The sequence below is a fragment of the Beta vulgaris genome, chromosome 3 (genome assembly GCF_026745355.1).
Source record: "Beta vulgaris subsp. vulgaris cultivar EL10 chromosome 3, EL10.2, whole genome shotgun sequence".
In the NCBI taxonomy this organism is placed as follows: domain Eukaryota; kingdom Viridiplantae; phylum Streptophyta; class Magnoliopsida; order Caryophyllales; family Amaranthaceae; genus Beta; species Beta vulgaris.
In genome coordinates this window covers 54,915,621-54,927,087 of record NC_079204.1, presented here as the reverse complement: position 1 = coordinate 54,927,087, position 11,467 = coordinate 54,915,621, and the positions used below count along the sequence as shown (strand labels likewise).

Genomic DNA, 11,467 nt, shown 5'->3' with positions numbered 1-11,467 from the left:
ATATTCAGGCTTTTGAAAGTATATTGCTATTATTATCTTAATTACTGAACTAATTAATTATACTATCTCTGTTTTATATTATTTGCAATGATTAGATATTTTCTACTCATATTTTATGTTAAATCGTTATAAATAATATGAAACGGTTTGACGGGTACGCAAACATCTTCTTGTAGTTTTCCTTTATTCTAGCAATTAGAAGTACTTTATTGTTCCATTCTTAAAACTAGAAATTGCTTTAACTTACATAGTTACATAAAACCATAATTTATTTAGCATCCAAGCACTGTCTTCCATTTCCAGTCTTCCTATATTACATAACTATTTATAAAAGATCATTTGCATAGTTACAGTACAATGATAATTTGTGAAACCAAAAAGATAGTTTTACATTCACATAAATTTGTACATCAAGGACCTTATTTATACATAATAGGCGTACATATGTAAAGGACATATATACTCTATTTACATGGATTAGAATACAAGAGTATCTCTTGCGAGGTCAAGTCCTAAATTTGTAACCTGCTCTCGATCAATCCACAAATTTTGCACAAGTTGAGTGTTTAAACGATCTTTATCTTGGTGTTTTCGAAACCATTTTGTGATCAAAGGGCATTCTTCTATCACCAAAGTCACAAGTGATATGGACAAGATATAGTCAGGCAATGCAGCAAGTTTTCGACAGTTGATTACTTCGACATGCTTGAGACTGTACAGTTGCATAAACAGAGAAGATGGGATTGCAACCAAGTTAGAACAACGCTCAATTGTGAGCTTTTGAAGAGATGGATAATCTCTCTTCTCTACTTCTTTCCACATTTCCAGCTTAGAGAGGCCAACAATTGTAAATCTCTCTAGGCTTGGAAATGCAACAGAAGTGCTATCGAATCCTCGAAACTTTTTCCCAATCTCTATCACATTATTCATTTCCACCAAGCTTAAGTACTTCAAAGATGGTAGTTGTCCCAAAGAAGGAAGTACATCTGAATTATCACATTTGAACAGGGTAATACTAGTAAGATTTTCGAGTGTAGGATCTCCGATCCAACTAGGAAAGCTCGTACCACCATAACACGATATTTGTAGTTGTTCCAAGCTAGAATTTGGGGATAGTGCTTGAAGAATCTCATCTTGGTGTATTTGCTTATTACTAGATTGATGCAAGTCACTCCACCTCAACTCCAACTCCTTCAAATGCTTCTTTTTGAATAACGCAGCTTTCTTAACTTCTGAAGGATGTACAACATTTTCCAACCTTGATATGCAAAAACTTCCCTTAAGCTTATTCATTTCTTTCAATTCTTCGATGCTTCGACCATCATCCTTATGTACAAGATATGCTGATAAGGTCTCAAGCTCTGTAAGTTCTCCCATTCCTCGCGGCAACAAAGATAACTGTCCAAGGACATCAAGCTCAAGATGTTTCAGAGATCTTAGCTTTTTCATCCCTTCAGGTAGTCTAAATAACCTTCTACATTCTTTGAGTTTCAAGGTTTCCAATTTCAAGAGGCATTCTAGAGTTTCAGGCAATAACTCAATCAGGGTAAATGAAAGATCTAAGTACTTTAGTTCAATCATATTCCCTATTGAATTAGGCAACTCAGAGATATTAGTTCTACTCAAATCCAACACCTCCATATGCTTGAGAGCTGCAAATACATTTCGCGGTATCTTGCTAATACTTGAAACATCCTCAGATAACAGTAGAAGTGCTTTAAGATCCTTGAACTCTTTCAATCTCTCAAGACTTACTTCGTCGATGCCATCAACCACCAACGAAACATATTGCACTTCCTTAGATGCTTTATGATGATGCAAGTTCTTCAATAGAGAAAACTTCTTATGTAACATTGTGCTATTATCTTCTTTCAACTTATTTGTATTTACTTTATATATGTCTTTTGCATTTGGAGACCATGTTGTTGCTTTTGTAATATAGTCATTAGACAATAGTATTCTGAAATAGAAGTCACCAATACTATACTTATGCTCACCCTTAAGAAAACCTCCTGATATCCACTGTTGAATAAGTGTGTCTTTCTCAAACTCATGATTTTGGGTAAAAAGTGTGCAAAAGTGCCACATTTTTTTCTCCCCTTCTAAGTGATACTTAATTTCATCTGCTGACAAAGCCATATCTTGCAATTTATTCAAGAATTTTTTCCTCACCACATCTTTGTTTCCTGTTGACAAGCTTGATTTTTGATCTAGTACACCCAACTGCTTTCTTTCTGGTTTTTTCCCTGATGTGCTCCCTATCCATGTATTCTTGCCTGTATCCATTATTGCAACAAGAGGAATGTTAGATAAATCTTAACGAGTGGTCAAACAATCTATTGTTGCGGTTTTTTTTTAAGGTATGCCACTCTTTGTTTTACATGAAAATTTGTTATACAAATGATGTAGTTTATAACATAGTTTAGTTAGGCCACAAATGCAAAACATAAAGTTATCATTGTACAAAGTTGACTTTAATGCAACTTTGAGTAATTTCATTTTTTATATTTCATCCGTTCTTTTCTAATTGCAACATATATTTTTTTATAATTAAACTTGACAAATGGGCTTAGGTGGATCAAAGCATTCAAGAGATAGCAAGAATGCTAAGTCCAATTCCTCAATATTCAATCAATCTTCTTCTTCAGTGGCCCAAGCAAGATCATCTTTTTCCAAATCAGAGAGGTATGTAATCGCTTATGCGAAGCTTTTGGATAGGGTCCAAGGGAAGAAAGAATGTTAACCGTATATATATTTAAAAGTAATCAATATTAATTATCAAATGAAACATTGTTAGATTCATCTTTATATTATTTAAATATAAACTTTTTAATTTTTACTTACACATAATTACGATATTAATGGTCAAAATTTGTATAAAAATCCGTGAAAAAGATAGGTTGCAATTAAGAAATTAAAGAATAGAGGAAGTATATTATACGCTCAATATAAACAAGAAGGTAGACATTAGATACACAAGAACTAAGTGAGATCTAGATTATTTTGATCATCATAAGTACCTTCATAGCTTGTGGATGTTTTCAGCATCTGCATGTGAAGTGAAGAACAAGTTAGGGAAAGGAAAATTATGTGAGCAAGTAGCAAGAAATGAAGGAAAAACATGTACACAAGTTTCCAGCGGAACATAATGCATACATGATACATACTATCATAATCCTCCGTTTCTTTTTGTCGTTTCAGTTGTTTTTTCACCATTTTCGTTACAAATGTTAATCATTGATATCTCTAATTACGTGTTGGATAGAATTTAAAAAAAATCGATGTTGTGTAAATTCATTAGATAAAAACAATATTCCACATGATATCTTATTCATATATATAATATATTGGCGATAACTGATAATTTATCAACAAAATTTGGCTTGATAATCAAGATATTCCATTTAGGAACAATGAATAGAAATTAAAGGAGCAGTTCATTTACTTTGCGAGCACAAAACGAATTAATCCTAATGGGTAAATCAATTAGAAACAAGAAAAAAGACTCGATTTCTATTCGTCGCCCCCAAATCTACTTAAAATCGCCCAAGTTTATTTTTTTAGACTATTATACCCTTTTTTTTTTCTCACACTACCCACCACCCCTACCACCCCTGCCAACCCCGACCACCCCCTGCCATCACCTTCGCGTCACCCCCACCACCAATTCCACCACATTCGCGTCACCAGCCCCCACCACCACCTTCGCATAACCACCACCACCTTCAAAAAGCTGGGCGAAATTTTTTTAAAATCGCGAACGTCCAGCCAGTTGGACGTTCGCCCCATGGTATGAATGTCCGGCCAGGACGTTCACCCCATGGCCGAAACGTCCTCGCCGGACGTTCATACCATGGGGCGAACGTCCTGGCCGGACGTTCGCGTTTTAAAAAAAAAAATTCGCCCTTTTTTTTTTTACAAAAAGATCGCCAGCTTTTTTGAGGGTGGTGGCTGCGGTGGACCGACGTCGCGCGAGTAGGTTGTCGCAGGTAGCAGTGGGAAGGTAGGTGGTGGGGGTGGTGTGGAAAAGGGCCAACGGGGAGAGGGTGAAATGGCAGTGGGATTTATGGGAAGGTAGGTGGTGGTGTGGGTGGTGAGTGGTGTGGAAAAGAGGAGAGGGTAAAAGGGTAGTGGGGAGGTAGGTGGTGTTGGTGTTGGTGGTGGTGGTGGAGGAGATGGGTGGTAGAAAAAAAAGGAAAGGGCAAAATGATCCATAAAAATAAATTTAGGGCGATTTTAAGTAATTTCTAGGCGATGTTTAACAATCCCCAAAAAAGATGCTCAAAATGAAAGAGTTTCTACAATTAGCTATTATTACACTGATATTAAATCATCACTTTGTGCTCATCTCCAAAAAAAATTATCCCTTTGAGTAAAGTTTTAAATCACTAGGGTGTACCATGCAGACTAATTTATGTTCATTTAGAACTTTCCTTTTTAGTATATTTTACTCATTTAGATGATTTCACATGAGCAATGAACATAAAAATAGTCTTAGGCGTACCTTTCCTCCGGTATACCCGGATGTTTGATAAAATTTGTATCTTTAAGACTCATAAATTCTTAGAATTACGAACTCCTTGTGATTATAGTAAGATATACTTCTTTATTTATTTTTAGTTGTTTCAATCTGAAGTTATATATTGTTTATACTAGTAAAAAAACTAAAATATAAATATCTTGAATAAAATAAATTGAGACACATCCTTTGATATTTTTCTTGATGATATTAGTTTTAATATATTATACATAACTCTAATTTGCTTTCTCTAATCAAATAAAAAAAAAAAAGATTTTTTGTCCCAAACTCCCTTTAACTTTCAAGTTTTTACGAGAAATACCTTACTTTTACCATTTTGTTGTTGACAACTACCTTATGCCGGTTTCCGGCATTGACTCTTGTTTTTTCCGGTTTTTTTTTTATGTCACGTTATATCACTTGAGCTCTTCAAACCCTTTTTTCATTTTCCCAACCCTAGCTAATTTCCCCATTTCCTCGTGCGCACACACTCTCTCATATCTTTGTGACACTTTGTACCACCATTAAATTCCTCTTATACTTAAATTAAAATTGAAACAACCTCCCTCTCTGCCTCCTCGAATCTCAAGCAATTTCCACAAGAATAATTAAAAAAAGAACTCTAATTTGCTTTCGAGTGGCTTCACAACTATTTTTTAATTAAGTTTGGGATATATTTGAAAAATCTAATCATTCTTCTTTATTTTAGCAAATATGACTTTTCTTTAGGGGATCAAAATTTCAGAGAAAGGGAGTAATTAACTGACATCAGCGTTAAATATAAAATCTAGTAAAAGTTTGAATCAAAGAGAATGACCCAACAATGGTAGGACTTGACCTCGGCTTATCTGAACCAAAATTTTTACTCGATAGTACGTGCCTTATATCTTGTAACATAGGATTAGTTTTTTGTGCACGTTATGTGTGCAATAACATTTTGGGAATAATTATTGAAAAACTAAAAAACAAAAGTTTCTATTTAACTTCACCTCTATTTTATGAATAAGAAAGATTGAAATACTTACAATAGTATTTAAAAACACATTAATAAATAAGTAACGAAATTGCATCTCTAACTAATTTTTTTGTCAAAGTTCTAAACAACCCCATGAACCATGACAAAAAGAGACAAAAATAATGCAGTCGTTTTTCGCTCTTTTCAATTCTTAACGACTCCTCCCATTCAGAAACTCATCTCTCTCAATTTCACGCAATTCTTTTTCCATATCTATTTAATTGAAATAATGCACTCACTTTTTCTGATTTCTTTTTCATCATTTTCCTCAATTCTCTCCCCAAAATTAAACCACACACTCGATATTTCCGTATTTTTAGCTAACCTCTCAATCTCCGCTTCTGTGGACTTTGAATAGAGCTTTGAGTTTCTCAGCGAGCTCTCGCCGAGTTCTGCTCCCTAGTCATCGAGTCCACTCTCCTCAAACCTTCGATCATGATCTCGTCGTCATTGGAGCTGGCTTTGGCGATCATGGTGCTGCTCTTTATGCCGTCGATAAGGTAATTTTGAATATCAAGTTGATAGGCTGAAATTCGATGATGGGCACAAAATTTTTGTTTTCAAAATGTGGGTTGAAGTATTTTTTTCTCAATTATTTTTTAATATCTAGGCACAAAAACAATTCGTGTTGAAGTATTTTGTCTCAATTTTTTTAAATATTATGGCACAAATTTGAAGTTATTTTTTTGATGAAATTTGATTTTTTTTTTTCCTGACCATTTATGATATAATTTTAATTTGAATTTCAACTATATTTAAATGAAATTTTAAATAAACCGTAATTTAAGTTTTTTTTTTTAAAAAAAAAATCTAACACATCACATATTCGTAAGATTTAGGCCCCGTTCTTTAGGACTAAGAGAAACAAAACAAAATTGAACTGAAATTAACTGTACTGAACTGAACTGAGAGAAACTGAATTGTAGAGAGAAATTAACTAAACTGAAATTAACTGAAAATAAGTTCAAAAGAACATAATTTGAGTTTGAATTTGAGTTGGCCCTGTAATGAGAATGACGTGTATTTTTTGTGTGTACAGTAGTATTAATGTGTAGTAAGTTTTATTTGATTATAAATCTTTTAATTTGATTGAATCTTTTTTATTGGCAACTTTAGATTGAGCATTACATGAGTTAATTGGGTGTAATAGAGATTTGATTGATTTGTTTTTGGCAAGTTTATGCATTGAATTGGTTTTGATTAATTGCTAAAGGTTGTTTTTGAAAATCAGAAATGTAATATTTTATGTTGTGGAGGGCAATTAAGTAAATTTCTTGGGAGGACACCATTACTCCTTCCTTGGCTTATAAAATAGAGATAATTCATACATTGAAAATTCTATTGTGCTCTCAGGAGCACGATGCACTTTATGCACTCAGTTTATTTGTTCCATTTTCGATGAGAAATGTTCTATTTCAACAAATGTTCATTTTAAGCATATTTTTTAGCAAAAAATATGTTTTATTTTTCGTAAAAATTGATGTCTTTTCAATAAGCAAATGTTTTATTTTAACAAATGTTTGTTTTAAGCTTATTTTTCAGTAGAAAATTATGTTCTATTTTTCGTGAAAATTGTTCTATTTTCGATAAGCAAATGTTTTATTTTAAAAAATATTCTTTAACAACATATTTTCCACCAATTTTTTTTTTATATTTTCCCTGAAAATATATTCTATATTTGATAAGCATATGTTCTATTTAAAAAATTGAATTATAGTAATGTTCCTCTTCAACAATAAAATGTTCATTTTCGTAATTGGATTCTGGTAATGTTCCACTTAAACAGTAAAATGTTCATTTTCGTAAATGAATTCTTGCAATGTTCTATTTCAACAATAAAATGTTCATTTTCGTAGGTTAATTTTGTAATGTTCCAACTCAATAGTAAAATGTTGGTTTTCGTATTTATAAATGTTCTATTTTATATTTTGGGAGCACAATTGTCATTGTGTTCCTGAGAGCACAATGCACGCATTAATCATACATACATAAATCAAGACTATATATAAACTAAGTAGAAAGACGGATTTTGTTTTGGATTGCGAAAAAGACAAATTGAACTTTTCCAATTTCAATTAGAATGATGATGTGATCATATATCATATGATAGATCGAATATTTCAATGTCATATAGTGTATCAAAATTTTTCTAGTCAAAAATTCAATTCGACTAGGTACTAGACTAAGCGGGGAATATAACAAAAAAGAAAAATGAAATTAAAGGCCCCATCCGATCATATTTCTCCAGAGATGAAAGAAAAGATAGGCAATCTTTTTTTTTCAAAGCTACCGTCTCAATAGAAAATATATTTTTGTTATAGGTCCTGTTCCTAACTTATTTGATTTCTTTTTGCCTCTTTCTCAAAAAAAAAAAAAGCTAATGTAAAAATTACAAACCTCCAAATGCTTGTAGACATCGAACAGGTTCAGCCATTCATGGCTTGCCAATTCATCTAATACAGCCTCAGGGGTAGCTTCTGCAAATAATAATTAGAACACAAAAATTCAAACATACAACAAAAAAAAAAATACTATAGGTTATATTTGCTCACAATAATAAAACTTTGGAATTGCACAAACTATAAAAGTGCCACACACTTTTAATACCGCCTAGTCTGTTCACAGCTTCAACAACTATTTGATGAACGTTTTCTTCAGAGACCAAATCTTTAGTTTCCACAAAACGTGAGATGCTTGATGATGGTGTAGCTGGTTCCTGCAAATGCTTCCACAGAAATTCTTTAATTACAAAGTTATGTAGCCCCTTTAATTCGAGACCATTAATCAATTTGTTGTACGTATGCAAAAATTGTATCCATATCTTAGTTTTTCTAAGGGTGTTCACCATCAATTAATCGTACAATTAACCTTAATGGGTCGATTAATCGTTATAATGGTTATGAAATTTACCAACCATAACCTACGTTGTTAACATATATCCTATTCTAACCCGTAACTAGGAGTGAAAGTTTGGTGTGCGGTTTGGATTAGAGCCTAATCCAATCCAATCCGAATAAAAGTTGGATTTCAATTTTGCAATCCGAATCCAAACCAATTAGGGTTTGAATTCGATCCAATCCCATCCGAATTTTCATACTCTAGATTGGATCCGATCCGAAAATTCGATTTTTTTTTATAACTCTAGTTTTTCGATGAAATAAATTAAGCACAACAGCAACCTAATAGATTTAGGAAATGAGAAATTAAGTGCAATTAGTGTTTAAGGAGAAGGGTCGAAGTGCTATGTGTATTGGGCTATGGAGTATGTTTTGTTTTAAAAAAAAATCACTTAAGCACTTATGCCCAATCCAGATACATAATATATACAAGGCATATTACTATTCAGTTATATTAGATTTTCGGATCCAATTACCCTCAATCCACTCCTATTCGAAAATCCAATTTTTAAAAAAACTCAATTCGTATCTAATCCGAACACAGTTCAAATCTGATCCGAATTACTAATTTGGATTGGATTGAATTTTATCCGAATAACTTTAACCCCTACCCGTAACTTGTATTTTATGAAATTAAATTCACTGTGATAGAGAATATTTAGTGGTTGTTTGGTATACATGGGAATTTAATTCTCATGGATACTTCTATTTCTTAGGAAGTTATTTCCGTTATGTAATTTCTTAGGAAATGAGCATGTTAAATTGACATAAAGAAACTTGCACTTTTCATGAATTGATGTGAGAATTTTAAATGACCAAGGAAAGCTAGGTGAATAACTTCTCACGTTTTGAGGGGAAGAAAGTTTCATTTCCCTTATTTTCCACACTTTTTGTTAACTAAACAACTACCCAAATAAGAAAATCATGGGAATTTCTATTGCCTACAGAATTTCTTGTATACCGAATAACAACTAAAACTATTCTTGAGATTTCAACCATCAGCTTATTCTTTTGGTTGGGTTGGTACTTTAATACACCATAATGCATTACTGAATAAGCGGTTGTTTGGTATACGATAAATTATATAGGCAATAGAAATTCCCATGATTTTGTAAATTGGGTAGTAGTTTGGTTGACAATAAGTAAAGAAATTTTCTAAATTGGGTATTAGTTTGGTTGACAGGAAGTGAAGAACACGGGGGCAATGAAAATTCTTGAGATTAAAATTCCCACAAAACGTGGGAATTTATTCACTTAATCCCAAATACATTAGTCAATTTCCTAATAATTACAAAAAAGAAATAACTTCCTAGAAAATAAAACTTTACATGAGAATTGAATTCCCATATATACCAAACACCTACTAAGCATTATTGATTGATATAGTAATTTTAGATAAAGAAAAAAGGAAATGTCATATATTTTCTCTGTTGATGATTTAAGTTACATAATATGACCTATGACATTACCTGTGTTAATCTCTTCTGTCCGCTTCTTGTTGATCGCTGCAATTCAAGCAATTGTAAATAATATTTTTTCATCATGTTTCCTGCAATTTTTCCCGCAATTCCAAATTTGTTTCTAACTCTTTTGGTCTGTTGCCAAAGGAAAATTCAAGATCATATATGACAACCAATAACCCAATATGTCACATTTCAAATAGTGTATGGATTCGAAATCTTAAGATCAGATCGATTTGGGGAGAAGAAAAAAGAGACAAAAAGGTGGTGGCTTCTTGACTTTTTTTGTGTTGCTTCACCAGATCATACATACATATATATAAACAATATATGGCACATAGGAAAAAGAAAGGGATGGACATCGATCTCGACGATTCTCCTTTGTTAATTGTTTATCTTTATGTTTCTTAGTTTGTTTATTGCAGATATGTTTCTTTGTTCATTGTGTTTTCTTTGTCTGTTCATTAAGTTGAGTGATTATTCATCAAATATTTTATCTTATGTTCATCTTTTTTTTTTTCTTGTTGTTTATTGTTAATTTAGATGTATGTTCATTGAGTCTCGTGTGTTGTTCTTTTGGTTAATTTGTTCATTGAGAATGTTGTTTTGTTCATTGTGTTGAATGGCGCACACGATTTAAATAATAGACTCGTGTCTACTAGGGGTGAGCACAACTGGGTACTCGGTAGAATTTCATAGGCCTGGATCTAGACCCGGACCCAGTGGGTATTAAAAATATGGAATTGGAATTGGTCAAACCGAGTCCTAAATTTTTGGACCAAGACCCGAAACCGGTGGGTACCAGGTCCAGAACTGGGTACCCAATTGTAAGTTTAACAGTATACTAAGATGGGCCAATTGAGCTATACAATTTTTTAAAAAATTAAATGGGCCTTAAGGCCTACTAAGTACTAACTTTTTACTTAACAACTATTATTCTATTACCAATTCTATATGAGTATATAAAAAAAACCAATTCTGAGTATCGGGTACCTGGACCTAGACCCACTCCAACCGGGTACTCAGAGCTGGAACCGGTCAAATTGAGTACCCACCAGGTACCGGGTCCGACAAAATTCTACCTAGAATTGGAACCGGATGCAACTGGGTCCATTTTTTTGGACCCAGACTCGGACCCAGTTGGACCGGGACTGGGTCCGGACACGACGCGTCCATACCAGGTCCGGGTTTGGGTCTGGGTACCTGGAGTTTCTGCTTAGTCCTAGTGTCTACCACCTAATTTCCGAAAAAAAAAAACACTTGTTCAATATAAAACCAGAAGGAAATGAATAAAAGAAGTTGCTCCCGTTTAGACTTTAGTTCGTGCGTCTAAGTCCTTCAGGAAACCGTGTGCTTTTGAGTTGCTCTCTCCAACACCTCATCCATATTGTGAGATGTGTGTTTAGATCATATTATATACTGAAGATCATGAATCATGATATGCCATGTTTATGGTCAATATTCATTTCATTATATATATATGCTTGTTCTTTTATTACCTATGCTTTTATTATAAATTGTATCTTCTCTTTTGAATGAAACATGACATGTGTTAATTCATTCAAAATTGTATTTT

The 11,467-nt window shown here is 33.1% G+C and overlaps 1 protein-coding gene across 2 annotated transcripts; it reads right to left on the bottom strand.

Annotated features, from left to right (window-relative positions):
• Nucleotides 1-251: 251 nt before the first annotated feature.
• Nucleotides 252-10,288, bottom strand: LOC104889624 (putative disease resistance RPP13-like protein 1). Of its 2 annotated transcripts, XM_010674883.3 has the most exons (5): nt 9,901-10,288; nt 8,133-8,250; nt 7,932-8,011; nt 3,021-3,048; nt 252-2,276 (listed from the first exon to the last, which is right to left on the bottom strand). In XM_010674883.3, exons 1-5 carry the CDS (start codon nt 9,973-9,975, stop codon nt 478-480), a joined length of 2,100 nt encoding a protein of 699 aa, XP_010673185.2. In that variant the 5' UTR covers nt 9,976-10,288; the 3' UTR covers nt 252-477. The 2 variants fall into 2 exon arrangements, with proteins under 2 accessions (XP_010673185.2, XP_010673186.2); XM_010674884.3 differs by lacking the exons at nt 8,133-8,250; nt 9,901-10,288 and adding an exon at nt 5,860-6,060.
• Between the last annotated feature and the right edge of the window lie 1,179 nt (nt 10,289-11,467).

Bases quoted from the DNA above. Each gene is read 5' to 3' on its own strand.
- LOC104889624 (XM_010674883.3), bottom strand. From the start codon at position 9,975: ATGATGAAAAAATATTATTTACAATTGCTTGAATTGCAGCGATCAACA. The intron at 8,012-8,132 runs GTGTGTGGCACT...TATTATTTGCAG, and splicing joins CAGACTAGGCGGTATTAAAA to AAGCTACCCCTGAGGCTGTA. The intron at 2,277-3,020 runs GTACTTATGATG...TAATGGATACAG, and splicing joins AACATCCACAAGCTATGAAG to GCAAGAATACATGGATAGGG.